The sequence below is a fragment of the Sprattus sprattus genome (genome assembly GCF_963457725.1).
Source record: "Sprattus sprattus genome assembly, chromosome: 9".
Lineage (NCBI taxonomy): Eukaryota > Metazoa > Chordata > Actinopteri > Clupeiformes > Clupeidae > Sprattus > Sprattus sprattus.
Genome location: NC_137928.1, coordinates 30,465,710 through 30,493,502, shown reverse-complemented (window position 1 = coordinate 30,493,502; position 27,793 = coordinate 30,465,710). Strand labels below are relative to the sequence as shown.

At 45.2% G+C, this 27,793-nt stretch overlaps 2 protein-coding genes across 2 annotated transcripts in view; both read right to left on the bottom strand.

The window, feature by feature from the left end:
• Positions 1-23,038, bottom strand: part of actn4 (actinin, alpha 4) — a 38,721-nt gene extending 15,683 nt beyond the window's left edge. The window contains 1 exon segment of the mRNA XM_080844921.1: positions 22,739-23,038. Within this exon segment, the coding sequence (XP_080701047.1) occupies positions 22,739-22,867 (129 nt within the window). The 5' untranslated portion in view covers positions 22,868-23,038.
• A 1,494-nt stretch (positions 23,039-24,532) lies between these two features.
• The window catches only part of LOC308369861 (calpain-1 catalytic subunit), a gene marked incomplete at both ends in the record, with an annotated part of 34,065 nt that continues 30,804 nt past the window's right edge, over positions 24,533-27,793 (bottom strand). Inside the window, 7 exons of the mRNA XM_080844407.1 lie at positions 24,533-24,559; positions 24,682-24,740; positions 24,981-25,097; positions 25,201-25,279; positions 25,406-25,474; positions 25,976-26,040; positions 26,228-26,288. Of these exons, the coding sequence (XP_080700533.1) occupies positions 24,533-24,559; positions 24,682-24,740; positions 24,981-25,097; positions 25,201-25,279; positions 25,406-25,474; positions 25,976-26,040; positions 26,228-26,288 (477 nt within the window). The remainder of the gene's footprint in view (positions 24,560-24,681; positions 24,741-24,980; positions 25,098-25,200; positions 25,280-25,405; positions 25,475-25,975; positions 26,041-26,227; positions 26,289-27,793) is intronic.

The following is a 27,793-nucleotide window of genomic DNA, read 5'->3' as shown; positions in this document are numbered from 1 at the left end:
AGAAATCTGTCGGCTCCTCACAATCACAAAGACAGTTTGTTTTATTACATTTCAAACTACTTATTTTCACCATACTTCCTCTTGTTTACCAAGGGCCCTAGCTGAAAACTGAGTGAAACAGAGTTGGTGTAAACTGGATATGGTTGGGAGGGGTTATTACATGGTGAAGGCAGTCATTTCACCCAGACAGACGAGTTTGGAACTGAAACACTTTACTTCTCCAGGGCCAATAAAACCACCTTTACACTCATCCACTCTTCTTCTCTGCGCTCAACTCCCACCTAAACCGGCTTCACGCCCATCTCCAAATTAAGTATTATGGGACATGTACTTAATACTAACAATGAACAATATCTAGAAACGGACTAATTCTCGGTTCTTACGCTAGGCTCACATGATTAATGAGAAGGCCTACTCGATAATACCGTTGAAACAACAGAATTGATGTAGCTGCTTGATCACTCTGTGCAATCCCAAGCATGTACACACGTCAGACTGCTGATCGGTCCCTAGGTCTTTATAGTGACGCAGTTCAGCAGCGGTGGAGGTGTGTGTCAGAGCTGCCACTCCCTAAGGTGGAATGCTGGCAAGACACAACCACATCCGATACACACCCCAATCTGTCACAAACACACACACTTCTATGAGAACAGGGCGCCACATTTACACAGACACTTATTTCCTTGAGAGCGAGCCAGGGAGAGACAGAGAGAGAGACAGTTGAAGGGTGTGGTGGCACCTGGAGAGAATGAGCCAGGCTTGAGACAGAGAGAGACAGACAGAGACAGACAGAGAGAGAGACAGAGAGAGAAACAGAGAGAGAAACAGAGAGACAGGGAGAGACAGAGAGAGAAACAGAGAGAGAAACAGAGAGAGACAGAGAGAGAGACAGTTGAAGGGTGCGGTGGCACCTGGAGAGAATGAGCCAGGCTTGAGACAGGGAGACAGAGAGAGAAACAGAGAGAGAAACAGAGAGAGAAACAATGAGAGACAGGGAGAGACAGAGAGAGAGACATAGGTGAAGGGTGTGGTGGCACCAGGAGAGAATGAGCCAGGCTTGAGACAGAGAGAGACAGACAGAGACAGGGAGAGACAGGCATAGAGAGAAACAGAGAGAGACAGGAAGAGACAGAGAGAGACATAGGTGAAGGGTGTGGTGGCACCAGGAGAGAATGAGCCAGGCTTGAGACAGAGAGAGACAGACAGATACAGGGAGAGACAGGCAGAGAGAGAAACAATGAGAGACAGGGAGAGACAGAGAGAGAGACAGGTGAAGGGTGTGGTGGCACCTGGAGAGAATGAGCCAGGCTTGAGACAGAGAGACAGACAGAGACAGGGAGAGACAGAGAGAGAAACAGAGAGAGACAGGGAGAGACAGAGAGAGAGACAGGGAGAGACAGAGAGAGAGACAGGTGAAGGGTGTGGTGGCACCTGGAGAGAATGAGCCAGGCTTGCACACAATGTCATTTCAAAACTGCTGCACATTCCATGCATGACTACACAGCTATGCTGATCATCGCCCTGCCCCCTGTGTCACACACACAATACAGAGAGAACCCCCCTCCTCCCTTTAGTCCTGCGCTAGTAGACACACACATCAGCTTCACACACTGGCAAGCTCACCTGGGCCAGTACAGAGAGTACAGAGCAGCACAAATCTGCTGACAATTGGAACTTTGTAACTCTTCAACTCGGTTCAATTTGTAAGTATTCAACCCATTTCATAAAGGCCTCTGCTCATAGAAGACCCACATACATACATTCATTCATTTCACTAGATGGCTAAAATTTCTCACAAAAGACCATTGTTGGATGAAGTTGCATCAACAAAGTGTTCCTGCTCTGTAAGGGCACTCGTATCCATTCCATTTTACTGAACACAACTATTCACTGAGCCAAATCCATGGTTTCAGACTACAGATTCTCTTTAACAGGTACCTAACAAACGTTTCAGACAGAGACAAACAGCATAGATGCACATAGAATATTTTTACTGTTTTTTTGGATTTTATATAAATGTGCAATCAAAACAGGGCTCCCACAAACAAACACAGCACATGTGTTGACATTAGAAGACGTGCACACACCTGCACTTTAAGGAACACACAGCACAAAACCCAGGAGGCGTTGAGTCCTCGGAGAGCAGGCAAGCAGTGGCAGGCCCACAGGTAAGGCTGCGGGAGCACTCTTAAGACTAAACAGCTTCACATGAAGTCTAGTCTTCACTGAGGCCTAATGGGTGTGCAGACCAAGTAAAGACACAAGCTAAGGCTGTGTGAGTGCTCTACGACTAAACAGCTTCCCAAGACGTCTACCCTTCACTGAAGCCAAATGGGTGAGCAGACCAAGGAAAGACACAAGGTACTGCTATGTTTCCATAGAGTGCTCATGGTCAGCCGTCCAGTCAAGGGGAGAACAGGAGCAGGAAGACCGCTTGGAGACGATACGCAGTTCAGGCCAAGAGAGGAGAGGAGAGGAGAGGAGGTCCTGTGATGTAATGCAGGACCCAGAGGGTGAGCCAGGTACTGTCCTGCTGTGAGTCAGCATACAAAAAGACAGTCAGATAGCCCCTATTATTAGCCATGGCTTATGCATTAGCTCTGAGGTCGACTGGGCACCCTCAACTATGAGGCAACCGTTCTGAAAGATGGACATTCCATCCAACGTGCACATATCTGCATTTACACAGTTTGGTGGACACCTCTCCTCAGTTACTAACTAATAAACTCCAGTTTCCAAAACAGCATTAGCACCAATGTGTCTATTGAGGCCCCCCCACACAGAAGTATGAGCAGGATCCACATGGATCAACCCTAGCTTAGACCTAGAGGGCAAGATACCATGTGAATGTGGGGGAGAGTATGCGTTATGGTATATATAAGCAATATAGCACGAGTGGGAGTGGGGTAGGTAAGGGATAATCTCACGGGTGGTGTTCGGCCGTAGCCACCGAGGCCGCAGGCCGAGTGGAGTAGGCAACAACACCCGTGGGATTATCCCTTACCTACCCCACTCCCATGAGTGCTATATTGCTTTTATAAAACAATTCTACCGTCAACAAATTAACATTTCAACACAAAGTTATTGATTAAAAATTGTTTATTTCGCCATTGTTTCTCCGCAACAAAAAATAGTTCCATTGTCAACGTCTTGGTTTGGAATTTTAAGAATTTTGAATTAATAGTTATCATCAGCGCGAATTTTTCATCGAAGAGTGATTTATTATAATTTGTGAAAAGTACCAAACTGTTGGTATGTTGACAGATAATCCAAAAGGTTGGACCCAGGGATCAGTAAAAAAAAAAAAAAAGAAGTGAGCTTCATAGTTCCTAATTGACCAGATTACATAATATCTTTTGAAATTCAGAGAAATGGCACTTGATGCAACATAAATGAAAATGCTTCCATTGCCCTTTTAGGGCAGTGTTTCTGTGCAGGCTGTGGAAACTGCACCAAGATCACGTCCAGTGGCAGCAGGGTCAGATGACTGCAAGGCTGCTACAGAGACCAAGACACTACTTCTGGCAGCCCATCAGAGGCCTGAGCTTTCAGCGCTAATGCTGTGCTGTTACGAAGCCAGAGGGGCCTGCTTTGGGCTCAACGACACACTTGGGGATCAGCACTCCTGGGGGATAAGGTCTAGAGAGAGGGAGAGGGGTCACTGGTTCTCCCAAAATGACTGAAGGAAAAGCAGACAGGGCTTTCTTAGCCTGCTTTTAAGGTTTAAATATTTCTGATAGGTATGGGTATCTTTTGTGTGTGTTTGTGCGTTTCAGGGAGGGGTGTGTTTAGCAGCACATTTTTGCATGCTGAATGTTGTGATGCCGCACCTCTCAATGCTCACCTCACCAGGTCTGGACAGGTGTCTCACACACACACACACACACACACACACACACACACACACACACAGGTGTGTCGTAAACACACATACGGGGGCTCCTCCCAAGTAACACAGAGTTGACACACTGACATTGTCCTTTATAGCCTGTCCTCACTCAATCACAGTAGTTTTCCCATGCGGAAGACCAATAAAGTCTTCACAAAAAAGGAAAATGATCCATAAAACACCCAGTCGTAAACAGTAGGCCCTTTTCTAAGGTAAAGTAGCCATTTCAGCTACATTCTGCCATGTGTTACCTTTCATTGTGGAGGGAGAATTACAGAGGATGAGAGAGAGACAGCAAAGATACACTCCAGTAAGAGTGCTGGATGGGACACATTGCTGCCCGGTGCTGGAAGTGGCCCAGTGCTGATTGGGTGGAGCTGCAGAGGCCGTATGATACGTGGTGGGAACACGAGTAGAGTGAGGAGGCCAAGGGGGATCCACATGCAGGAGTATCAGTGTCCCTGTGGCATACGATCCCAACATCTCCTGTTAGTCCGCTGAGAGCAGCACACCTGAGGGAAAGCAGCTTTTCTGACATACTCGCCTCCTGGCGCTTGTGGGTGATGTCATGAGCTTTCAGGACTGGCACTACTGGGGCATGAGCGGCGTCTCATTTTAGGAGTTCAGCGCTGCCGTGCGTTTCACTTTCTTTTCCTGGGTTCTCCCTCAGGAACGTCCCAGCTCCTATCTAGGCCAGAACTGACGTAGCTCTCGCAGCTTCATGCTACACACACCAGACTACACAACCTAAGCTGCCAAAAATAAGCCAAAAGCATGCGTAGCACAGTTAGCTGCATTCCCCGCTGATAGACAATCAGTCTGGTCTACCAACTCAGGGTAAAAACAGCTCTTTCTCCAACACTTCCACAAGCTGTCAAAAATTAGTTTAACAGAGTGGCGAGTCAGACATGAATACAAACAACCCGTTGATGGTTTTCACAGCTCTGTTGATAAGGGGGAACCTACTCTGAGACCTGACGAATATTTTTTTGATATATGGGTGAGTGGGGGTGATGTGTGAAACGCTAACATAGCAGACAAAGGGCAGAAAAATGTAAAAGAAAAAAGGCAAGTTTACAAAATAGAGACACCGAAAAGACAGCCAGCCAGCCAGAAATACATACAGACAGACTCCAAGAGGAGGCAGAGTGACTGTGTGGATGAAACAGACAAACCCAAAAAGAAAGGGGAGACGGGGCACTGCAGCGGTGGATGAAACGGACAAACCCAAGGAGAGAGAGGGGAGAGGGGGCACTGCAGGCAGTGGTGGCTATTCTCTACATCCACTCTCAGCAGGAGCCTCCAGCAGAGGCCTTGTTTATTTGTTGATTTATTTATGGGGCTTCCTGTCTTTGTGAGGGCTGGGTTGGGTTTCTTAGCAGAGTTAACCCTTCGCACACTCAGTAGGGACGATCACATTTCAGCTCACAGGGGAGTGCAAGTAGCCACAAGTCGTTACCAGAACAACACTTCTGGCATTTGGGGTTTATCTTGACTGTTACAGTGTACACGGAACTGGAAGCAGTCTATTGCACTGCTGTTTCTCTCTCACACACACACACACACACACACACACACACACACACATACCCACACCCAGCTAGAATAGCTTGAGGAAAAGTGAAACCTGAACGGCAGCTATGCAGATAACAGAAACCAGGTGAGAATGTGTTGGACAGGACTGACTGCACACCTGTGCCGTCAGATGGGGCGGGCTTGCATCACGTCACCCTCACACAACGACCTGTATGCTGAAGGCATTCCACACACAAGGATCTTATACATGTGTCAATTTAACCCGGCCAAATCGCGCTTTATCCGGTAAAAGCTTGTAATTCGCTTATAATTGCCTCATGTAGCACACGCCTAAATATGACCCGGTCGTTTTTCCGACGATGTCTGAGCCTTTCGAGAGAGGTGGTCTACCCCGATCGGTCAGCTCAAAAAAGGGCGGGTCAAATAAGGCCGATGTGACATGGGGATGGCCGTGACAGGGAAACCACTCATAGAGAGTGTTATGCCCATGTGTGCCTGCGTGGAGATGACCCAGCCTCTAATAGGGAGTGCCAGGGCAGGGCTCACTCACAGCGAGTGATCTCAGGGAAGTCATGGCCTCATGTGAAGGACATATTTTATGTGAATAAAGGTTATCTACACGACTTTTTCTACCTCTAATCGACTCGGTTTGTTGTTTATATGCTACACGAATGCCGTGAGGTCAAATGGAATAGTGTAGGTTTTAACTGGAGCTCAACTCAACTATTACAGCTAGCTTGCCGCTAACACTAACTGTGAGGCCTACAGACTCACATCACCACTTCCGATGAAGCCATGAGTCTAAAGCTAATGGAGTTGTGTGGTGGGGGGCGCAGACGGACTCTGAGGCATGTTGAAAGGGTTTTGTGATCTATTGGAGGAGGAGAGGAGAGGGACAGATGCAAGGGAGGAAAAGCCAGGAGGGCCAAGAATGGAATGTATGTCATCCTTATTTAGTATGAGAGGGATGCTAGGAATGCCAGTCATGCCGTCCGTGCTCTCTGGGCGCCCTCTCACAGGGCTGGAGGAGGGACACGCTGTTCTTCCCAAGCAGAGCAAGAGGAAGAGCAAGAGGAAGAAGAGCATGGTGTGATGGATGAAGAGCACAGGTCAGCCGTGTTGGAGGGTCAGAAGGAGCATGTTTACACTCACCCCTCCACTGAGGAAATGAACCCGTCCCTCCACAGGATAGTTCTCTTAAAACTCTTCTGGCCACAGACCCCTCTCCAGTCCCTGCCCATGTGGTTGGGCCTCCTCTCAGCCAACCAGATGCCCTCTCTACAACTTCCTGCCAGAGCGGTGGGGATTGGAGGAAGCAGGAAATAACTGATGAGTGGCCAATGGTGATCACCGCTCAAGCACTCAGATGTTTAGTCACGAGGAGCGAGAGGAATGTGAGGACTAAGGCATTAGGAGGCTTAAGAGTGCTTCCCCTGACTGGACACATGGAGGGGTTCAGGGAGAGTTTGCACTTTCAACCAGGAAAGCAGAAGTGATGCCGCTAGCACTTCAACAGGACTAGCTGTCCCATCAGAGCTCCGTGGGCCATCACACAGCAGAGGTTAGCGCCAGCACTACGAGTCACAACATCTGGGATGACTCAAGCTTCAGAGCACCACAGTACTGAGCCCAGGAGAGATGGATAGAGCAAGATTTCACAACGGGGCCAGTGAGGAAGAGAAGAGGACGAGGTTAGAGGACGAAGGTTAAGTAAGGGTAAAAACGTACAGAAAAGAGAGAGGAAGAGCATAAGAAAGGGAGGACCAAAAAGAGAGAGGGTTGGGGCTGAAATAAGCAGCCCCCTGTCCTCCCTTCAGCGTTCCTCTTGGTTGTGCTTTAAGAGCTCCAGATCACTTTCAAAGGGGAAATGGCCAAAACGTAAACGACTGGGGCTGGCCGGAAAGATAAGCAGTGGTCAGACTAAATAACCCAGCTGGGAGGGGAGGGGGGCTGTCTCATCCATTCAAGAAGTTGGGGGGTTGGGCGGGAATTTGGACCTTCCTGCTTGAGCCAGCTGTAAATTACACCAGCCATGGCCTTCTCTTCCTGCGTGCACGTCTGCCTCTCTCCCAGACACATTCACTCACACTCAGAACTAGGACATACATTTCGTATTCAATGAATAAACAACCCCAGCTTATACACACTTTCAGCTAGCTTTCACAGGGAGTCAAAGTGCTTGCAGTGCAGCCACTACTTTGAAAAGGTCATGATAACAGGAATAAGAAAACAAAAAGGAGGGGGAAAATACACAAATCATGCCCTTGTGTGGATGGCTATCAACGTCTTCCCCTTGACCTCTGCGCAGGAGAAAAGGGCCTTATCCTGACACTGAGGTCGGCTATATGGACCGCCTCAGCTCCAGATAAGGAGCCCTTTCAGGCGACTCCCGGGGCTCCAGCCAGCAGCCTTTATCTGGCACACAATGTCGCCTGACCTCGGCAGGGCACGGCTGGAGAGGTGGAGCCACGCTGGTAGTGCTTCAGATCTCGGCAGTGCACGGCTGGAGAGGTGGGGCCACACTGGTAGTGCATCAACGCACACGTCAATAACACACCTTGTGTCGACACCATCAGCACATGGCAGACCAAACCGCACACAGCATCTTAAACACAAACTGCCAAGACTCCCATCCGTTATTCCTGACTGCAGGATAATCAGTATTACTGTGCTTTGACACAGAATGATCACAGATGGGATGAATGACATATTAACAGTTTACATTCACAACCACTTCCAACATTCAGCACCCCACAACATGCCTACCAGACATTGGCACATTCCATGTGTGAGGTGAAGTGGATCAGCGTGTGTGTGTATGAGTGAAGACTCATCCTGATCACCTTCCACTGTCCTGTCCCAGAGGTTCCTGCACCCAGATCTCATCGACTCAGATGCCCTGAAGTCAGATGTTCAGTTCCCTACAGTGAGGTATCTGGTCCATTAAGAGCACTGCGAGCTCCCTCATCTCAGTTTCAAGTAACAAGTGTGTGTGTGTGTGTGTGTGTAGAATAGGGATTATGGTCTTCGAGGCCTCATCCTCTACCATAGGGACAAAAAAACAAGAACAAAAAAATTAGAAGCTATTTAAGCTAAATAGGGAAGCGGTTAGCAGAACTAAAAACCGCTAAGATAGTGGGAACGGACTGAACCCGCAGCAAGTTCACCACAAATGTGTGTGTGATGCTGCTTTATCTGTCTCTCAGTCTCTCCGTCTCACTCTCTCCATGGCTGCATGCACCAACTCAAGCAATAGTGTCTGACATTCCAGGAAAAGCACTCTGCAATTGTCTCCCCAAGAGTGCATCTTTGGGATTGACCTCTAGGCAGGGTCAACATGTACACATGTTCACAGCGTTTGATGTTTTGGACTTCACCCCCAGGGTCAGGGAGGTGTGTGCCCTCTCGCCGTTTATCACCAGCCCATACTTTTGCCCAGGCAGCAGAGGCTCAGGCAAACCAGTTTCCCACAGACTTTTTTGGGGGTTAAATAAGAGTTTGAGGCTTCTGTGGGATAATGTGTTTGCTTTAGGGTCTTTGTCTGTTCTTAGCCAGTCTGCCTGCCTGAAAATGATCTGAGGGAGTGTTGGAGAGGAATGAGGGTGCTGTGTGATGAGAGTGGAGTGGTTCCCCTTGCAGGCTTGGGTGCTGAAGTGAAAACAAGAGGTCAGATGCGAGAGGCCAAATCAGCAGTTTCAGCTTGAGACTCTGACCTGACATACTACTGCTGCCCCACAGTTTACTGACTGAACACGCTCCCACTTAGGCCACAGTTTACTGACTCTCTCTCTCCCTCTCTCCTTGTTTGTAAATGCAGTCTGACATTTGTTCTCTGTGGGCTCCTAACATTCCTGACATTCCCTGTAGGGCGTCACGTTCCCCATGTCTCGCCTAGTTGGAGTCAGTCACTCTCTCACAAACACACACACACTGCACGTTTTATCCACACATTTGCATAAGCTACACAATGTACAGTAAACCCCACCTCTCCCTAAAGAGTCTTCTTCATATCGATAGGGCCTCTTTCTACAGAAGTGCCCTTCCCCATCTCCTTCACAGCTGCTTCTGTGCGTTAGCTCTGAAACACATCTGCACCAGTGCGACTCACAGGAGCTCGACCCTCACATGGAAACAGAGACTGATTTAGCCTTGAGCTCTGACTGGGCCATTAGCCGCTAGCACAGCAGCTTTACCCTCATATTTCCCCCAGCATGCTCTTTCAGAATGCTGACCTACTGGGCAGTGGTGGTGACTGGGCTGAAATGGAAGGCTGGAAGGGAAAGGAAAGAGAAGAACATAACAAGGAGTAGAGATAAAAAAAGAGGGGGGGAAGAGAGAGAGACCGAGAGGGAGAGAGAGAGGGAGGAAGAGAGAGAGGGGGAAGACAATGTGACTGAACGAGACAGGCAGGCTGGCCCAGTCAAGAGAGCATTGTCACACTAACTGCCTCTTCCTGTCGTTCGCCTGGCTCGGCAGCACACTTTTACCTTATAAGGAAATGCTGTTAACTGCCTGTCACTGTGCCGATGATGTAAGTAAGCAAGGTAACACCCCCCCCCCCTCTCTCTATTTCTCTGGAACACACACACACAAGCATAAAGGGCAAACATAACCTGATTAATCTCAGCAGCCACACCTTTCTCCTCTGGTGCTGTTCTGTTTGTTTGAAACTTTCTTAGCCCAAAATGGCACCACTGGCCTGCCTTCCTCAGTGCTTCTGTCCCAGACTTGTTTGTTTGGCCAGAAATACTGGAATGTGAAGCATGAACTCCCTTCCACACACACACACACACACACACACACACACAAACACACTTTCTAAGGGAGCATCCAGTGAGCCAGCAGAACAGCAGCAAAGGGTAGGCACCAGAGAAAGGGCGGTTAAAAAAAAGAAAGAGAAAACAAGGAAAAAAACCCGGCTTGCTTCCTACTGAAAGTCAGTTTAGTACACCCGTGGTGTGATAAAGGTCACAGCAAGAAGCTGAGGAATGCTTTGAGGAACAGAAGAAGAACGTATGACCCTGGATCCTAGCCTGACATGGCCTCTTGTGAGGTCCCATTCGGGTCTTAAGAACTTGCAGTGGTCATCAGTCAGAGTGGAGGGCGTGGAAGTGTGTGAGAGAGAGAAAAAGAGAGAGAGAAAAAGAGAGAGAGCAAGAGAGAGAGAGAGGAAAGAGTGTAGGAGGAAGTGAGGGTTAGCCTGTAAAAAACGTTTGAGGAGGTCCAGTCACCACAGCAGAAGCTGTTTGTTCCTCTGCGTTTCCGCTACGACCCCCTCCTCTTTCAGATCCAAAGACATTCCACAGCTAAGTCTGCCCTTTGTGATTTAATGTCCCTACACACACCAGCATGCGCGCGCGCACACACACACACACACACACACACACACACACACACTAACCCTATTACACCAAAAAAGCCAGAATCCAAGTGGCCAGCATCCAAATCACGTCCATGTGTCATGTTTGCAAAGCGGGACAAAAATACAACATCCTCTAAGCACTAAACCTCCCCCTTCATAACCCTTTGAGATAGCCGCCGTCAGCAACCAGAGCACATCTCCCAGAGGGTTCCCTTACGCCCGTCCTCTCCTCTCCCCTCCCCTTCAACCAACCAGGGAGCAGGAAGGGGAGGAGTAGACGGAGGGAAATAAAAGGAAGGGGGGAAAAAGAGGGCAGACAGGCTCTCATGGGCTAATAATCCTCTCAACAGCAGCCGAGGAGGATTTGCCCCACATCTGTTTGAAGTAGTCCTGCATCTGCCCCTCTTAAAAAGCCCTCCTCCCGTGGTGTATGATGTGGTATGCCAGGGATCTGCTCTGCAACCCCCAAGACATCCTCACATCAGCAGCATTGATCGAGATGGAAGGCTGCTACTACTGGACCACTAGCCACTCCTTATGCACCAGATCTGCTGACGGCAGAGCAGAGGGGGGTAGTGGGAGGGAGAGGAGAACACACAAGAGTGATGGTGGTCAGAGAAGCTCAACACAGCTGCAGCAGCATGGCTGTCAGCTTGTCATGTCTGAGGAGGAGCTTGTGTCTGAGGCCTTGAGCAACCCCACCACATCACTGAAGCTCAACCACCGGTGTGAATTGACAAGTTGAAGAGTTCTGGAAACACACATGTGCTCAACAACACTTTTGCACAGGGCACACAGAGGGCTCTTTGTTCAGTTGCACTTGTGTTTAAAATTGTGCCTTCGGGAGGGGAGAGGTGATTTCACTTGATTTTGTCAGGGAGAGATTGTCTACATGGCAACAAAAACTGTGTTCCTTTGACGCTAGGGTTTCGAAGGCAAGCATCAACCTGGTGGCACAATGATGCAAGTTAAGAAGGGGAAACAGAAAGAGGAAGAAAGAGGGACGGGTGGGAGACTGCATCAATGTGAGGAGCGGTGCCCTGCAGTCCAACCAGCCGACCGGCCAGCCAACTCATGATCTCTCTAACCTGTTTATCAAGTTAAACACCAACACAGCAGGCCAGGGCAGGTACCATCATGTTCTATGCTACACTCATTCCTGTCTCGTTCAGTTCCTTGCTCACATTCACCTCTGGTTTCTTATACAATTGATCAATCATTTATTCATTCAGCCACATGTATTCTTCCTGAATGTTCTTGGCTTAGTCACTCACTCTCTCTCTCTTCATATACTTGCCTTCCCTTTCTTCTTTCCCCTCCCATTTTGACTCACTCTACTGGTGCGTACACCCCGCCCTTACTCATTCATAAAGTCTTTGATCTTTCTATTTTATGTTCATTGACTCCGTGAGCTCATTCTCTCTCAATCCCTCCATTAGTCTTCCTCTTCTGCCCAATCCCTTTAGGTGGTCTCTCAGCCTAACTTCTCAAGAGCTGACAGCAAGCCTGATCACAAACCAGACCCAAAGATGTTGCTCTCAAGCCGTAGGGAAACCACCGAAACCAAAGAAACTGCCACCATTGCCTTTGTGGCTGTGCACAAGAGGAAAAGGTCACACGGCACTGAGTCAAAATATTTCTAGTCATTGCAGATGGGGTGTCAGTGAAAAGTAAGAAAAACGTTTGTGTGAAAACTGCACACCACACAGGCCGCATGCTGCAGAGAGTGGGCGCGGCAGCCAAGAGTAGGGTTGGGTACCGAGAACCGGTACCAATATGGCACCAGGACTATACAACCGGTACCTACCCGGACCGAAATGTCACGCAGATTTCAGTGCTTCCTTTCGGTGCCTGAGCCGATTGAAATGAATAACAGCAACAAATCATGCAGCTAAATGAACAAAGCGTACGTAAAATGATGTCTTATAAAACAGGAATTATTTCAGGCTGCAACATGAAACACGGAGGCTGGTTCCAAAACAGTAGAAAACTAGCGATAGCTAACTAGCAGTAACGTGAGTGGCGTATGTATGTATGAGTATGATCTGTATGAATTATATTTTATTTTGTTGCCAGGCATATTTCGTGGGTCACATTTAAAACTGCCCCATCTCCCAATGTTAACTTTGTCCTGTGGCGCTCACGCTCATTGGTGTTTTCATAGCAACAGTCTTATGACAGTGAAGCAGGCAGCATTTAACAGCGCAAGCACAAACAGAGCTTGTCATCAACCTTTTAACAGAGAAAATAGCGAAAGGTAAACGGTCAAAAGTGTGGCTGTATTTTGCATAAAAAGATTCAAACACCGTGACGTGTAGCAAACGCAACAAAACAATTGCGTGTAAAGAGGGGAGAGAAGGCAAGAGTCCTGGGCAGATCTGCAACCGCAAAATACAGCCACACTTTTGACCGTTTACCTTTCGCTATTTTCTCTGTTAATAGGTTGATGGCGATATCTCTGTTTGTGCTTGCGCTGTTAAATGCTGCCTGCTTCACTGTCATAAGACTGTTGCTATGAAAACACCAATTGGCCTTGGCAATAAAAAAAGCATTTCTTTAATTTTGTCAATCCTCATTGTGTTTTGTTTTTTTTAAGTCTCGGTTCAGGCACCGGTATCGTTTTAAAAGTATCGGTTAAGTACCGGTATCGGAAAAACCCCAAACAATACCCAGTCCTAGCCAAGAGACAATCCTCTCCAGTGAAGCACCTTTGCCCTTGAATTGGGTGCTTTTCCAAGAGGTAGCAGTAGGGTTAGGCCTTTAATGACTGTCAGAAGCCTCAGTATGACCCCCAGTATTCTGCCTCAAATGCTCTAGAGGCCCCCATGAGGCTTGGCCTCCAAGACCCCGGCATGACAGGAGTTAGGCACACAGTAGGTCCTGTGTCCCACAACTGAACACCTTTTCTGCAGGGTTTCAAATGAGGACTGCAGCATGGTTTTCAATCACTGCCAGAGTTTGTCGGCCCGTTTGGCTTTATGGCAGACACCCGCACGCACACAAGAAGGGAAGAGGGAAATCAAATATCTAGGCCTAAATCCTACAACGAGGCTTGTATTTTTGTAGCCATGCTAATCCTCTTATAAACAGCGCTTTTGTCTGAGCCTTGTACACTTAAAGAGTCTTTCACCGCTGCCTTGGATGTGATGGAACAAACAAAAGGTCCAAGGACAGTGAAAGTGTAGCCTTTTGTGTCTGCGGCTCTCTCTGACAGAGAATGGACTTGAAGCGACATATTATGATTAGGATATATCCTTTCCTACCTCGGTCACATCTCAGCTACAAATCTGCTCTGTGTCACAGGAAAGAATGAAAATGGTCATCTGTCTAACTTGGCTAGCTGGCTAATTTGGCCAGTGGAGTGGTTGTAGTCTATTGCCAATTCAAAGAAATCGTCCTACTGTCTCTGTCATATTATGGCATCATCAAGGTTGTTCTAAACAGATTCCTCAGCCCACAAATACACAAAGGCAGCCGATACACATCTTACACTATCTACGTTTACAAGTAGTGTTAGAGCACACTTTAGCAGATGTTTTTACAGTTAATTATAGTAGTTAACAACAATAACCTTAGACACCCTTGACTCCTCCACCAGTCATTTGACAAGGTTTCAGATGTTAATTTTTAACCTTGGTTCACCCCCCACACGACCGGTATACATGCAAGATCAGATACAAGAATAATTATGCCAGATGATCAGTAAACCTTTTTTTATTATTTACATATAAAATTGAAAGGCCTATAGTTATATCTGTGGATAACTTCCATTCCCATTTTAGCTCAGTCAGTGACCAGTGAAACCAGGCATGGGGCGATAGTGGTTCAGGAGGTAGAGGCGTTGTTCAGGAATCGGACAGTTGCTAGTTCAAACCCACTCCTTCTCCTGTAGAAGTGTCCTTGAGCAAGCCACTGAACCCCCAAACGCTCCCGGTGTGCAAGTTGTCACCTAAGATAGTAGCCTCTGAGTAGAAAAGCGCTATATAACTGCAGTCCATTATTTCAGGGCTAATCAGACCTCACCAGAAGAGAGGTGGATTATGGGATTGCAGGAGCGCAAAGGCCATGGTGCCATAGGGACGATGACACCATAAATCTAGATGACCACAGGGGCAAAGGTGATTAAAGTGAGAAGGTTAAGAGTGGATCTGCCATCAACCATAATCTTTTAAATCAGGGATCCTATTTGCATGTCTTCCTCTGGGTGTTAAGCAGGGCAGGTGGGGGCGCTGGATTCTCAATGGCTAGAACACTCTTAAAACCTATCAGTGTAGCACCAAGGAGGTACCAGATACCAACACTGAAAGAACACGGACAATATCTGCCTACTAATTCACTGAATGTGCTATGCTTGCTTGCTTGGTAAACTTAAGTTTATGTTTCACAAATCCTTAGCTCCCTATCCAAACTCTGCTATCCTGTGGTAAAATGAGAGGCCTGAACCTTGTGTAGGTTTTAAGTCTTTAAGGGAACTTCAATACAACCCCTGCAAGGAAGCATTACAAAAGTCACTGGACTTTTTAACAATAAAACTGAAGTAGCCTGCAAACAAAAACGTGTCTCTTGGTGCCTAATTTCAAACAAGCCTATTTACAGACCTAATTTTCACAAGTTAAAAATAGTATGTGAACATGTCAAACACACAGACCATAAGATGCAAACAGACAACAGCAAGCTAAAAACAAGCGCTGAAACCCTATTGTACACCGCTAAAAGCTTATTGGAAGGCTAAGATTGGCTGCAGTTTTTCGTTAGGCCTTTTGCCGGTATTACCAGCACGGCATAATAATGTCTGAGGTATTGGGTCCCAAAATACACCCTGATACTTCTGAGCTGAGAAGCAACAGCAGCAGGTTTCCTTTTGTGGGAAGAAATGTCACATGCAGATGATGATGCTGACACGAACACACATTTCCCCACAAAGAAGCACTTCAGCAAACACTTCTACAGACATGCAAACACAATTGTACATACACTTTGACGGTGTGAGTGGAAGTGTGACTTCTGTTTGTCAGGTCACACCCACCCACCTGCCCTCCGACTGCAACCATCAGCACAAAACACCTTGAGAGCAAGAGCGGGAGATTTGTTAAAACTTCTCCAACCAAAGTTATTTATCTGCTATAAGGTATAGAAACACCTCACTTCACTTCTTCAGAGCAGCAACCCAAACCACCCTCCCTTCAGATAATTTTTCTCTGCCCCTCCCCCATCAACATGACTACACCTAAACACACATTCCTTTCTCTAACAAAGTGGCCTGCAAGTACTCAAACACACAGCTCACCCCATAAATTCTCTTGGAACAGGCATTCTATAGGGCTGTGTACAAACACCATGGCCGAAGCCCACGAACGCAAGCCACGCAAATGTGAGAAAGCACCCAACTGGAGACTCACGGCACAACACTCCAGACAGTGGAGGCAGCGCTGCAAGTATGGACCCAAATGAGATTAGGGGCCGTTTTCCAAAGTTCATGCACTATTTGTGTTAGCATTCTTACTGGCTATTCACAGCCCTTTCTCGTAATTGACGACTGGGCAACACCCACAACTAGGGGTAAAACTACAGGTGCATTGATGTATAGAATGTCCATAAAAATACTGATTCCATCAATGTAGCCTACATGACCGACCCCTTAATGGTGCACACACTGGGTAGGATATTATAAGGTCATTTTACCATGATATATACAAGAAAGACAGACAATGTACTTTCACCACTGGCCAGGCACATAATTAAAGAGGCAAAGGTTGGTATAGATGTTCTTCAAGTACAGTCTCAGGTGAAGATCACAATAAAGGTCATATGAATGACCATTAAAAGGAGGACTTTCCCACCATGCCATAGCCTACTGTTCAACATCAGCAAGATGGCAAAAGCCCTTTTCTACTGGGAGAAACAAAGCAGGATAGAGCTTCATCTCCTCAGGCTAGCCATAATGGATCACAAATGGAATGTATGCTGTTACTGTGGAGGAAGGCCGAGGGGATGTACACAACAGAAGTGTCTGATTCTCAGCCCAAACATGGGAAGAAGGGCTGCTTCATGAAGTTTCCTCAGCACTGCACTCAGATTAGCTCTCCGATCTGCACAGGGGTTTAGCAGAACCTGAAACCCCAGGACCACTCAATGCAGAGTGTAGTGGCAGAACCTCTGGCTCAAAGAAATCATAGACCAACCTACAGGCTAAGATTTGCTCATGTTTGTACACACAACCCATTTTACAGCTGGATGGCAAGTGAAAGAAACATCTTTAATGACCAACTAGATGCAGGACTGTTCCCATTGTCAAGGGCATCCCTAGCCTTCAGGACAATGAATGTGTCCTATTGCTGGGTAAGAGGAGAAGCTTTGCGTTAAGTGAATGCCTAACATTTGTGATGGGTACCATGGTGTCACTGCTATGTCAGGCTGAACACTCGGAACAGAGCATTCACCTGAATGATCCACTGTCAGACCTGTAGTTCTAGGTTGAGGTAGGACTTCTAAGCTATTACCCAAAAGATATGAGCTAAATAACTTTCTTGGAACAATGTTTGATTCTAACCTAAAATATTCAAAGTGATCGTACTTCAGGGGCGCTTCCTGTTTGCATAAAATAGATCTGAAACACTTGTGTCCGATAAGTCAAGAAATGTTATTAGGCTAAACTAAAGCAGTACGCTTAATATCACCAATAAGTCATGAGAGAAATAGCATTTGTCACTGAATTATAGTCTTGGTAACAGTGTACCTAAGCTTGACCTTCGCTAGTCCACAAACTTTACAGCTCAGTGCATAGTCAGCTATGGAGTCTAAACGCGGACACGCCTTGGTTAAAACAGTTTTAAATAATATAAATGTTCTGTTGCCATTTTAGCTTACGTTACTACTAATTACCGACATGGACAGTTTTGATTGTAGTGTCTGAAAAGTGGCTGGTTGTCTTAACGTCTGGCTCCCTACACAGTGAACTCAATACATTTTTTCTATATAGTGGACAAGTAGACAACCAGTGAACATTCGGAACACAACATGAGGCTCTTGTTCACTGTAATGTAGATCTGTAAAGTTACATTTCACAAGAAACCACAGGGTGAGAGTAAACTGTGAGCTGTGAGTAACCATTGATAGATTTTGCAATTACTTATTCATTTTTCCATAAGGATTTTTTCTTTGGAACCAGGAAATGTTAAAATGCTAACCCTAAAAACTTCCGTTTAACTTCCACACTATTTAGAAAATCAAGAAGAAGTCCCACTGGGCTGGACCAAAGTGAGACAAGGAAGGGTTTTGCCCATGTTAGTGAATGGGTGTACACCTCTGCTTAAGCTAGTTCAATATGGTGCCATATGGTCATATCGTTTTTCTGGGTTATCTATGTAGTTTAAAACAGATTTTCATTCCATCTGCTGGCTATCAATAATTACGTAAGATACAGCTTTTTTCCCTGTTCATTTTGTTTCATGCATCTTCACACATTTAAAGGTGCATTAAGGATTAATAGCTATTCGCTAAAGGTATGCTAGCAGCTAAAACTAACGAAATCTCTTGAAATGTGCTGACTTTGACATTATGACAAACTAATTACTCAACGACTGTCCTTACACAGTCAAACATCAATCATGTGCAACACAAGACTAAGCAAGACGGCAAATAAGCTACTTACTAGATCGGCAGAAGGTAATCAAAGTCAGGTCGGCGGGCATCGGCAGGCAAAACTACAGAAGGCAGTTATATGCCTATCGACCCTGCTATGCCATTGGCACGGACGCAATTCTCCATATTAAAAGTCATTGTAGCGCCCCAATTTTTTTTAAGCTGTTATTTTAAGGTTAAACTGCTTATCCTAACCCTAATCCTGAAGCATAATTGTTGCATATTGTGCCTTTAAAAGGGGTTTTAACCTTTTAAAGTCCATGTCTCTGTTAGGCTGGTCTCCATGATATCAAATTGAGTAAGGCACTACAGGTTAGAATTTTAGTTTGAAATAGGGATGCAAATTATCGATTAATTCATTAATCATTAGTTGATAATCTTATCGATCGACTTTCGATTAATTGATAAGCGCCGTTTTTCACCTGAGTTTCAGTGCTTCAATAGGGCCTTTAAAAATATCAGCTAAATAGTTGAGTTATTATTATATTACATTACATTATGATAATTCTATTCTATTCTATTCTATTATACATTCCTCAAGTAATTATGCATTAGGAAAAGAAAGCAGAAAAGTTTTTTTATGGTATAACAAAATCCATTCATTAATTTAAAAAAAAGAAATAAATTATGGACTGGCTCAGTTCTTGCATTTGAAACAGACATAAAAAAAAAGAATAGAAGAAATTAAATAGAGCCAAACAGAATATTATTGAGCCTATAGATTATGAAGAAACTGCATCTAGGCTATTACAAGCTAAATAGCTAACACAACTCTCTGAAGTTTAACTCGCGCTCACGGTAGTGAGGGATAGAGTAGTTACATTCTTAATGACAAGCCATCAGGCAAAGGTAAGCTAGCCCGCTAACGAGCTAGGTATCTAATCATTAAGCCTGAGTGAGCTAGTCCGATATCAAGCTAAATAGCCAACTCAACTCTTACTTACTTACTTACTCTCATGAGCCAAACTCGCGGGCACACGTTAGCGCGGGAGTAGACAGAGATATTCACATTCATAGCAAGGTGAGCTAGCCCGCTAACGAGCTAGGTAGCTAACTCTATGAAGTCTCAGTGAGCTAGCCCGCTAACGAGCTAATAGCTAACCTGAGTTAAGACTATAAGCCTAACTCGCGGCAGTAAGCGAGAGAAGGTATAATACAGTGTAGCTGTGATTTTAGGTTGACCAGGTGAACTGGTGGTGCCATGCAGGACAGAAGCATGCACGGTGTTCAAAATCAAATGATAACTGAGTGAGCTAGTGGAACTATTGTATTTCAATACCGCATTACACAGAGACCATTTGTTTTCAACCGGTCTCTCGCGCTAGCGCCCTCTAGCGATTAATCGTGATTAATACATTTTGATCGAGCAACCTCTTGATCGACAATTAATCTAAAGTCGATTAATCATTTGCATCCCTAGTTTGAAACATTCAAAAATTCACTACAAATAACAACAGAATGTGAAGAATAACAGTTTTGACAGTTTTGTCTCTGTGGCCAAGACATCCACTAAAGTTAGCATGCTAACCAGTTAGCCCTGGCCTGTCCTCTTTTATATTACCTCAAGAGGCACTAGTGAGTCACTGTAACGAAAACAGTAAGGCTCGGATCCTGTAGTAGCATTAAATGACGCGGCTCAGTGAAGCTGTTTTTCATTCAATTGTGCCGCAAATTATCTGGCAAGTGACAGAAGCACCAACCAATCAAGTGACCAAAGCACCAACCATAATTTGACTTTAGCAGTGGAAAGGCTCAGTGGACTGGCAGTTCTCGTTGCGGATTGGCCCAAACTTAAAAAAAACAACGTTATCCCACAAATTCGTTGAAGCTAAACTCAGACGGCTACCCTGGCAACGGTAGCCTAGTTCACCCCTTTGGGCTACAGCCCTCCCCTAGGATGCTCCACAGTTGCGTGAGGCAATTAAATAAGTCTGCTACAAACAAATATAAAAAAGCCAAGTAAACGAAAGGAACGAGTTGGAGGATGGGCATGAACGTATCATTCTCTGACACTGGATCATCTATTTCGGTTCGGCACACGCATGATCCGCGGATTGATTTATGAAAAAAAATAATTGTGCGCATGTTCAGTCCACACACAGCCGTAACCATTCCTGCTAGTTCCAGGGACAGAGCTACTTAACACGCTCTGGGTAAAAGTCTGCAACAGTTCCCTTTTCAATAAGCAAACAGTCCTATGGCTCGTTGTGATTTATTGTCCTCAGCGTACAACATGTAGAACAGTGGGCATGGAAAATAAAAGTAGGCTAGACTTCTGTGACTACTGTAACGATAACTGCTGCCTCTTTCCATATACTCGCGCTGCCACACAAACCTGTCGCCTAGGTTACCACACAGACGTAACACGTAGCTGACATAGCGATTGCTAACATAAAGAAAAACCTGCAACACAGCGTGGTCATGGCGAGCGGAGGAACAGAAGAACTTGAACGCCCCACATTTAAATCCCCTGTTTGGGAGCATTTTGGCTTCCCTGTCAAATTGAATGCAGAAGGAAAGAGGTTGGTGGATAAAACCGTGACGGTGTGTAGGCACTGTGGCACAAGAAAGCCATACAACAGTGGAAACACATCGAGCATGGCCACGCAATTACAGCGACATCACCCCGGTGTTTCACTGACAGGAGTGAAACCGAAAGCGGCTCAACAACCGCTCATAAACAAAAAGACAAAACATGTGTATTTGTCTTGTCTATTTATTTATTTATTTTTTTTGCTGATCCGAAAAATGATCCGATCCGTGACTCTGATCCGAGGAGCGATCCGAACCGTGAGTTTTTTGATCCGTTGCACCCCTAGTTCCTTTTAATGACACGTTTCCCACACAAGAACATATCCTGTAAACTTCAATGGTCCGAGAGATAGTCTAATAGCAGTTTTTTTTTTTATATATATATATATCTATTCAATTAAAATAAGCCAGGCATTTCCCCCAAAGCACCTTATTTTAAAAGAACTTGGGCTTCAAAAGAAAAGATATCTGATTCTCAAAGACTAAAATGCAACCTTTGTATTGCTTTAAACTAGGCCATAGGCCTCATTAGGCTACAAGAATCCCCGGGAGTTCTCAGGTTGTGAAGACTTTATGAAATGTACATATTGTTGTCTCTCTCTATGCGACTACTCCTGCATATGGAGGCCTAATTCCTTTCTGCATATGAACATGGCCTACACGCACTGACGGAGGACAGCTAGGCAAAAAGGGTTAATTAACTTGTGCAATAACCGGCGCAGCGGGGGTAAATAGCCACAGGAATGTGCCCTTGGTGCTCCCACCTCCGCCCGAGTGTTCCGAACTAATGTCCGTGATTATGGATAAGTCACGCCTCCCACTGAAGCCCAAAAAGTCTGAACCAATCTAGAGCATGTTGACGGAGGACAAGCGCAGTAATAGCCTATAAGCGGGCCTAGTCTACGTGGGTTTCAAGCGACATCGCCAGGCTACCCTACACATGTTTGCGGCTTGCTGTGGTTAATGATTTAACTTAACTGTAACAAGTAACAAAACTTTGACCCTCGGCGTAAAAAGCCGCGCTTCACTGCGTACCTATAAGTCGAACGGCCTCCACGCGCATCGTTATAAACAACATTAATCATGCCAGTTATGAGGACTGACGGGTCCAAATGTTCTGTTCTATCAAAACCTATCGCCTGTATGCGCGGTTTGTTGTCACTCGAGCGAAAAGAATGCAAATGAGTTTTGTTCCTAGGCACTACACACCCTACACTCTACCAGATTACTTGTGCACAATTCCTGGAGCAAGGTTGCGACTAAACTATGCTACATCGTGTGTAAACATGTTTTATCGAGACTGAAGCAAGAGCAAACGGCTTCAACATTACAATCCTTTACAAAAAGGGAGCATAACCCTATTCTTATCTGACTGGTTCCAGACCCTCTGATAAACGTTGACTACACCATTTCGCAAGCTATTTTGGTAACTTTGTGATTGGGTGTAGGCCATATCGATATCGCGAAGCTACCACGTCCAATACAAACAATGATACAAAATCAAAAATGTAAGGACTGATAAAACACAGACAACTGAAAAAACTGGCCTATTATTTTATGGCGTGTGGTAAGACTAACAACCCGTCGGACAAAAAGTTAGTGTTTGAATCACACTCATTGTGAAATCGACTCGAACCCGAGGGATAGTCTATTAGAATAAAACCGTAAAGAAGACGTCAAATAGCATTTCCAATAGAATGTTAATCAGTGTTAAAGCAAAATGAAGGCCCGCAACAGTCCCCGGCCTCTCCCAACCCCTGTACCAGACAATCTCTTACCTTTCTCTGCTGTTTCTCCCAGGCCGGATCGAGAAGCAAGTCTCGATCCCAGTCATTTTCCTGCTCCATATATATGCCGCCTGAAGAATATTCTTGTGTTTGATTATTTGTGGCGTGATAATCTACCATGTCAGCACGACCTGAGTCTGAATCTTTAACCTCAACTGCAAAAGCAAACGGATTCAACCTAGTCGACGAAACTATGTGTGCTTAGCCTGTATCGTTCGATCAGGAATATCCGGCGCGTAGCCTTGTCTGACACTATTGCCTACCCGCTCAGAATGTCTCTCCACCCGAGTAAAAATGGTGTAAACGCCCGAGTCGCGCCGCTCCCACAGAATCGCAAAGGTAGGCCCTACGCAATCATGAATATGCAAAGATTGATATTAATGAGGTGTTGCTACAAAGTCCCGCCCCGAAACGAGCAGACGCAGTCCCTCTGCAGACTGCCCAATCATATGTCAGCCGAGGAAAAATGCCAAACATTTTCTATTTAAATATTGGGCTTTTGTTCGCGATTTTCACTTGGAAAAACACTAGCTGATACTAGAGTGGGTTACTGGTTCAAGTGTAGCCTATCTAAGAGCACACGATGATAACATTTCCCCAGTACTGACAAGGCTTGGTGTAACTTCAGACCAGAAAGAGAGAAATAATAAACTGTCGTGATAGCCTACATTTAGGCCTAGATTAATTTGGGCTCCTTTTAATTTGCAAGGAGCCGAATAACCAACGGAACTCATGACTCGTGTCTTGTTGATTATTCATGAGAAACTACTCCATCATGAATGATTCAACTGTGAGCCCCATTGTCCAGTTGACCCCTCAGAAGCTGTCGTCATGCTCACATGATGAAGTCGAGTGGTGATCGCAATCGATATTTTATCAGATTCGAGTTGAATGGCTCGGTTATTTAAAGCTACCATCTGGAACAGTCGACTTTGAAAACGGTTTCTATATGACATTAAAAAATCATGCTCAGCTCTGGATAACGTGACCAAACGGGTGCTACATTTAAGTAGGTCACTCTTAAACCGTGCGTCTATGTCGATTACCATCATACAGCGGCCGAGCATTCCAGAGAAATACTCCAAATCCGCTCCCAGTCCTTGAATTCTGTGGCCACAGAACCACTTTTATCTCCACTCCCCCTCAGTGCAAGCCTTTTGGTTGAAGGACAGCTCCATCATCTCTCATAGCTTAAGCCATGCCATTTTTATAACTGATTGCCATCACTGCCCAAACTGTTTCAATGTTAAATTAGTTTAAGCTCACTTGCCTATCCAGATGACTTTCAAATAATCTGCAGAATTGAAGACAGCCCATCCATACATGGATTCATTTCCAGCATTTGATGCAACATCTGTCTTAATTTGCATTTGACTCCACATAAACTCACAAATAAATAGTAACTTACAAACAGAAAGTGATCTAGCCACTATGTAATGGTGGCGTGTCTGTAAACTCTAAAAATGTTTGCACACTGTCTGCACCGAACAATGTAGCACATGGCAAATTCTTACTTTAAGAAAGCGGAAAATGACCTCTCAAGTTTTGACTCACTTTAATGAAAACTCTCAATAGCAACACACAGAATGGTTGTTAAAAAACAAGAGCACATGCAGTATCTGAATAACCCATGCCCTGGAGAAGATTCTATCAAATGACTTTGAAATAGAAGAGGATAGTCGGTTTTGAAAGATGCTGCTCAGGATGCTGAGGCTGGATCAGCACTGGGTTGTTCCACAGTCCACTGCTCCCAGGCCTGCATGCATCCTTTTCCAGCCTGGAGGCTCAGTTGTAGAGAGTCATATGAAGCCACTGCAACCCAGAAAGAAACCATGATAAATCTTGCTATAGTCTCACATTTTGTAACTCAGAAATAGTTCAGCTGGATAGTAATTAGTTGTACTGACAGCTGAATCCATCTACATTCTTTTTACCTGTCTTGCATTGATCGATATCATTCCCATTCCCATCATGTCATAGGCTTGAAATTTATCTGGGGAATATTTAAACCAACACACTAATAAATACATACATACACACCTGCCATTTATTCACCTTACCATATTAATACATACGTTGTTATACATCCACAGTGGTGTAAACCATGAAGACACTAAAACTCCTTTAGTAGAATAGTAGTCGTGACACCTCCCCTTTCCCTCCCCTTCTCCCTCCCCTTCTCCCTCCCCTTCTCCTTCTCATCATCATCCCAAGTCACTCCTCTTCCTCTTACGGATCATGCTCTCCAGTTTCATCATCAGGTACAGGAAGCCAGGGTAGCTCACAGTCATATCTGGCTCTGTGTAGCGCTGACCAATCAGCTGCATGATGAACGAATCCACCTGAACGCCTAGGCCAAAGTAGACAAGCACAGATCAACATGCAATTCATGCAATTCATTTCCCAATGCTGCCTTCTAGTGGTGAATTGTATGAATACATTCTGTTTCCTACCTGCTTTCCTGAGTGCATGTTTGATTTCTTTGTACTCTAGAGAATAAGATTTGTTGTAGTCGTATTTCATGAAGATGTGCTGCAAAACAAAAGAGGAGTGCAAAACCTGGAACAGCTGGGACACGTTCACACACACTTGGGAAGCGCATTTGACCAGCTCATAAACTGTCAAACATTTCTAGGTGCAGCGGGTTGAGGGGCTTACCGTCCACTTCCTGAATTTATCCCACAGAGCCTGAATCTCCAGCCAGTCAAGCTGAGCCAATCCCTGTCTCTTTTGTTGTTCAGAAAACTAAGGAAACATGGGTACCTCCACCATTTTGAAACATGTACCTGTTTTTGATAAACACACCACCTAATTCTTGACTGCTTTCCTTGTTCAAAATGGTTGAACATCCCTAGACCACTGAAGGAGGTCCATAGCAAAGTACTAAAGGTTAACACAGGGAGAAGGTCTATACTAAAGTCTATGCTAAAGGTTCATGGGAAATAAGCACAATAGCTTAGCATATGACTGATGATGCTCAGTTATGCCCCACACTTTATGTAAGCACTAATAATTAGCAATTTGCACATGGGTAATATTTTAGTAGTCATTTTACTATATTGATATGCCTTGACATTGTGAAAAAGGCTCATTTCATCAAAGTGAATTCTAACTTTTCAAAGTGCTTTTTTATTGTATTTGAATGACAGAGAAACTGGAGCTGGATATCTGTGGAGCCAAACTGATTCTTCTGCTCTCTTTCTGAGAGCTGAAGCAGAGGAAGGATACATCCATTAGAACCACAAAACTCTTGCAGTGTTCAAGACACAGCTTCTGTTCACTCCCTGCGAGGGCTGAAGATGCCATCCGGGCACCACAAGAGGAAACAGGAAGAGAGAGCAGCACAGAAGCATTGTTAACCACACTTCCTCTAACCTTAACCCAGTAAGAATAGCTCCTGAATCATTTACAACCAGGCTAGTATTCTGGTATATTATCAACCAGGCTAGTATTTGTTCCGGCCTACTAGATCTCACTTACCTCCTCCACTGATGGCCTCTGTCAGCAAGCTGAGCAATTCAGCAGGTCGACACTGTCCCTCCTAGAGGAAAGTTCAAAGCTTCAGTATGGTGCCAGGTACATCAAAAAGGCACCCCATCAGCTCTTGTTTACACTAGCCTGCAAATTAGGGTTAAAATGTACAGATCACACAGGAACAAAGGATTGACACATTCTAATGCAGAACACATATGGGTGAAGTTGTAGAGCAGAAGGTCAGGCCTCAACTCCGTACTGGCTTTGGTCAGGCCTCAACTCTGTACTGGGTTGGGTTAGGTATCAACTCTGTACTGGGTTTGGTCAGGCTTCAACTCTGTACTGGCTTTGGCCACTTTGATTTCCTTTCTGTCTCTACTTAACTGCTCTGCACTGTGTGATGATGTCCACATGTGTTACCTGAGCGTCTAACTGATCCAGTCACTTCTAATATACTTCTGACTGATGCTCACTGGTGCTCACTAACCGAACAGTTCCAGACTACAATGACGACTGACTAAAGTGTGATATATGCTCTGTTTTAGACGTAACGCGTAAGCACGTAAGATACACAACCCCCTCCTTGCGCAGTAAAATACCCCCCCCTTACGTGCTTAAGTGCGTCGCCCAAAATTTCTGACTATGCGACTAAAACACTCCGGCCATACGCAGCTCGCAAAGACTGTGATTGGCCAGCTAACCACAGCCTTTCACAGAGTCTCACGTTTCCGTTTTTATAGCATACTACAGTCTTTTTTAGACCCAGAATTTTTTTTAATCATGAATACCCTGCAGACCGTCTCACAAGCCTTTTCTTATGGATTATGAACATAACAGAAGAGGTCCAAAGACATGAACTCCTTTACAAATCCTCTTTAAACACTTTTAAGGACGCTCAAATGACCGCAAATTTATGGAGAGAATATCCCATTCTCACCCGCGATTGTTTGGAGAGAATGTGCTAATTCACGAACAAATACTTTCATATTCATTTTCCACCACTTGTGAGTCGTGGTGACATCATTCATTGAGTTCATATTGAAGTGAATCAATCTATTGCACCCGCGAGTTTGATAGAATGAGCCCGGTCTGCTCATATGCAAAAGTTAACATTAACGTGCCGTTACCGTGCCGTGGCCAGCACCATTGTATTTACAAGCATTGGCATGATACACTCATGTGATGAGATTCTCTCGCCGTTTACCTCTCATCTTTGAATAATGTAACTCACAAACACATCGTTTTAAAGCCTGTCGCAGTCATTCAAAGATGTGTCAATAAACGAACTTTTGCATCATGTGATCTGTCGCCACTGTTTTTTTTCGCCACTGGTACTGAATTGCCAACCTTTGTATTTTGTGTAACACATGTATTCATAACATCAAGCCTTTCGCCCACTACACTTTCATGTTCCGGTAATTTTTTTTCCTTTGTCCTGCTGCAATAAATACGCTTACTTCACTCAAAATAAATCTACAGTTCTGGCGTCAATTTGCTTTGCAACACGCACAATCCTTAGGTAACCTTAAGGAACCGTAAATCAAAACTTGTCTAAAACAAGTCCCTTGTGTA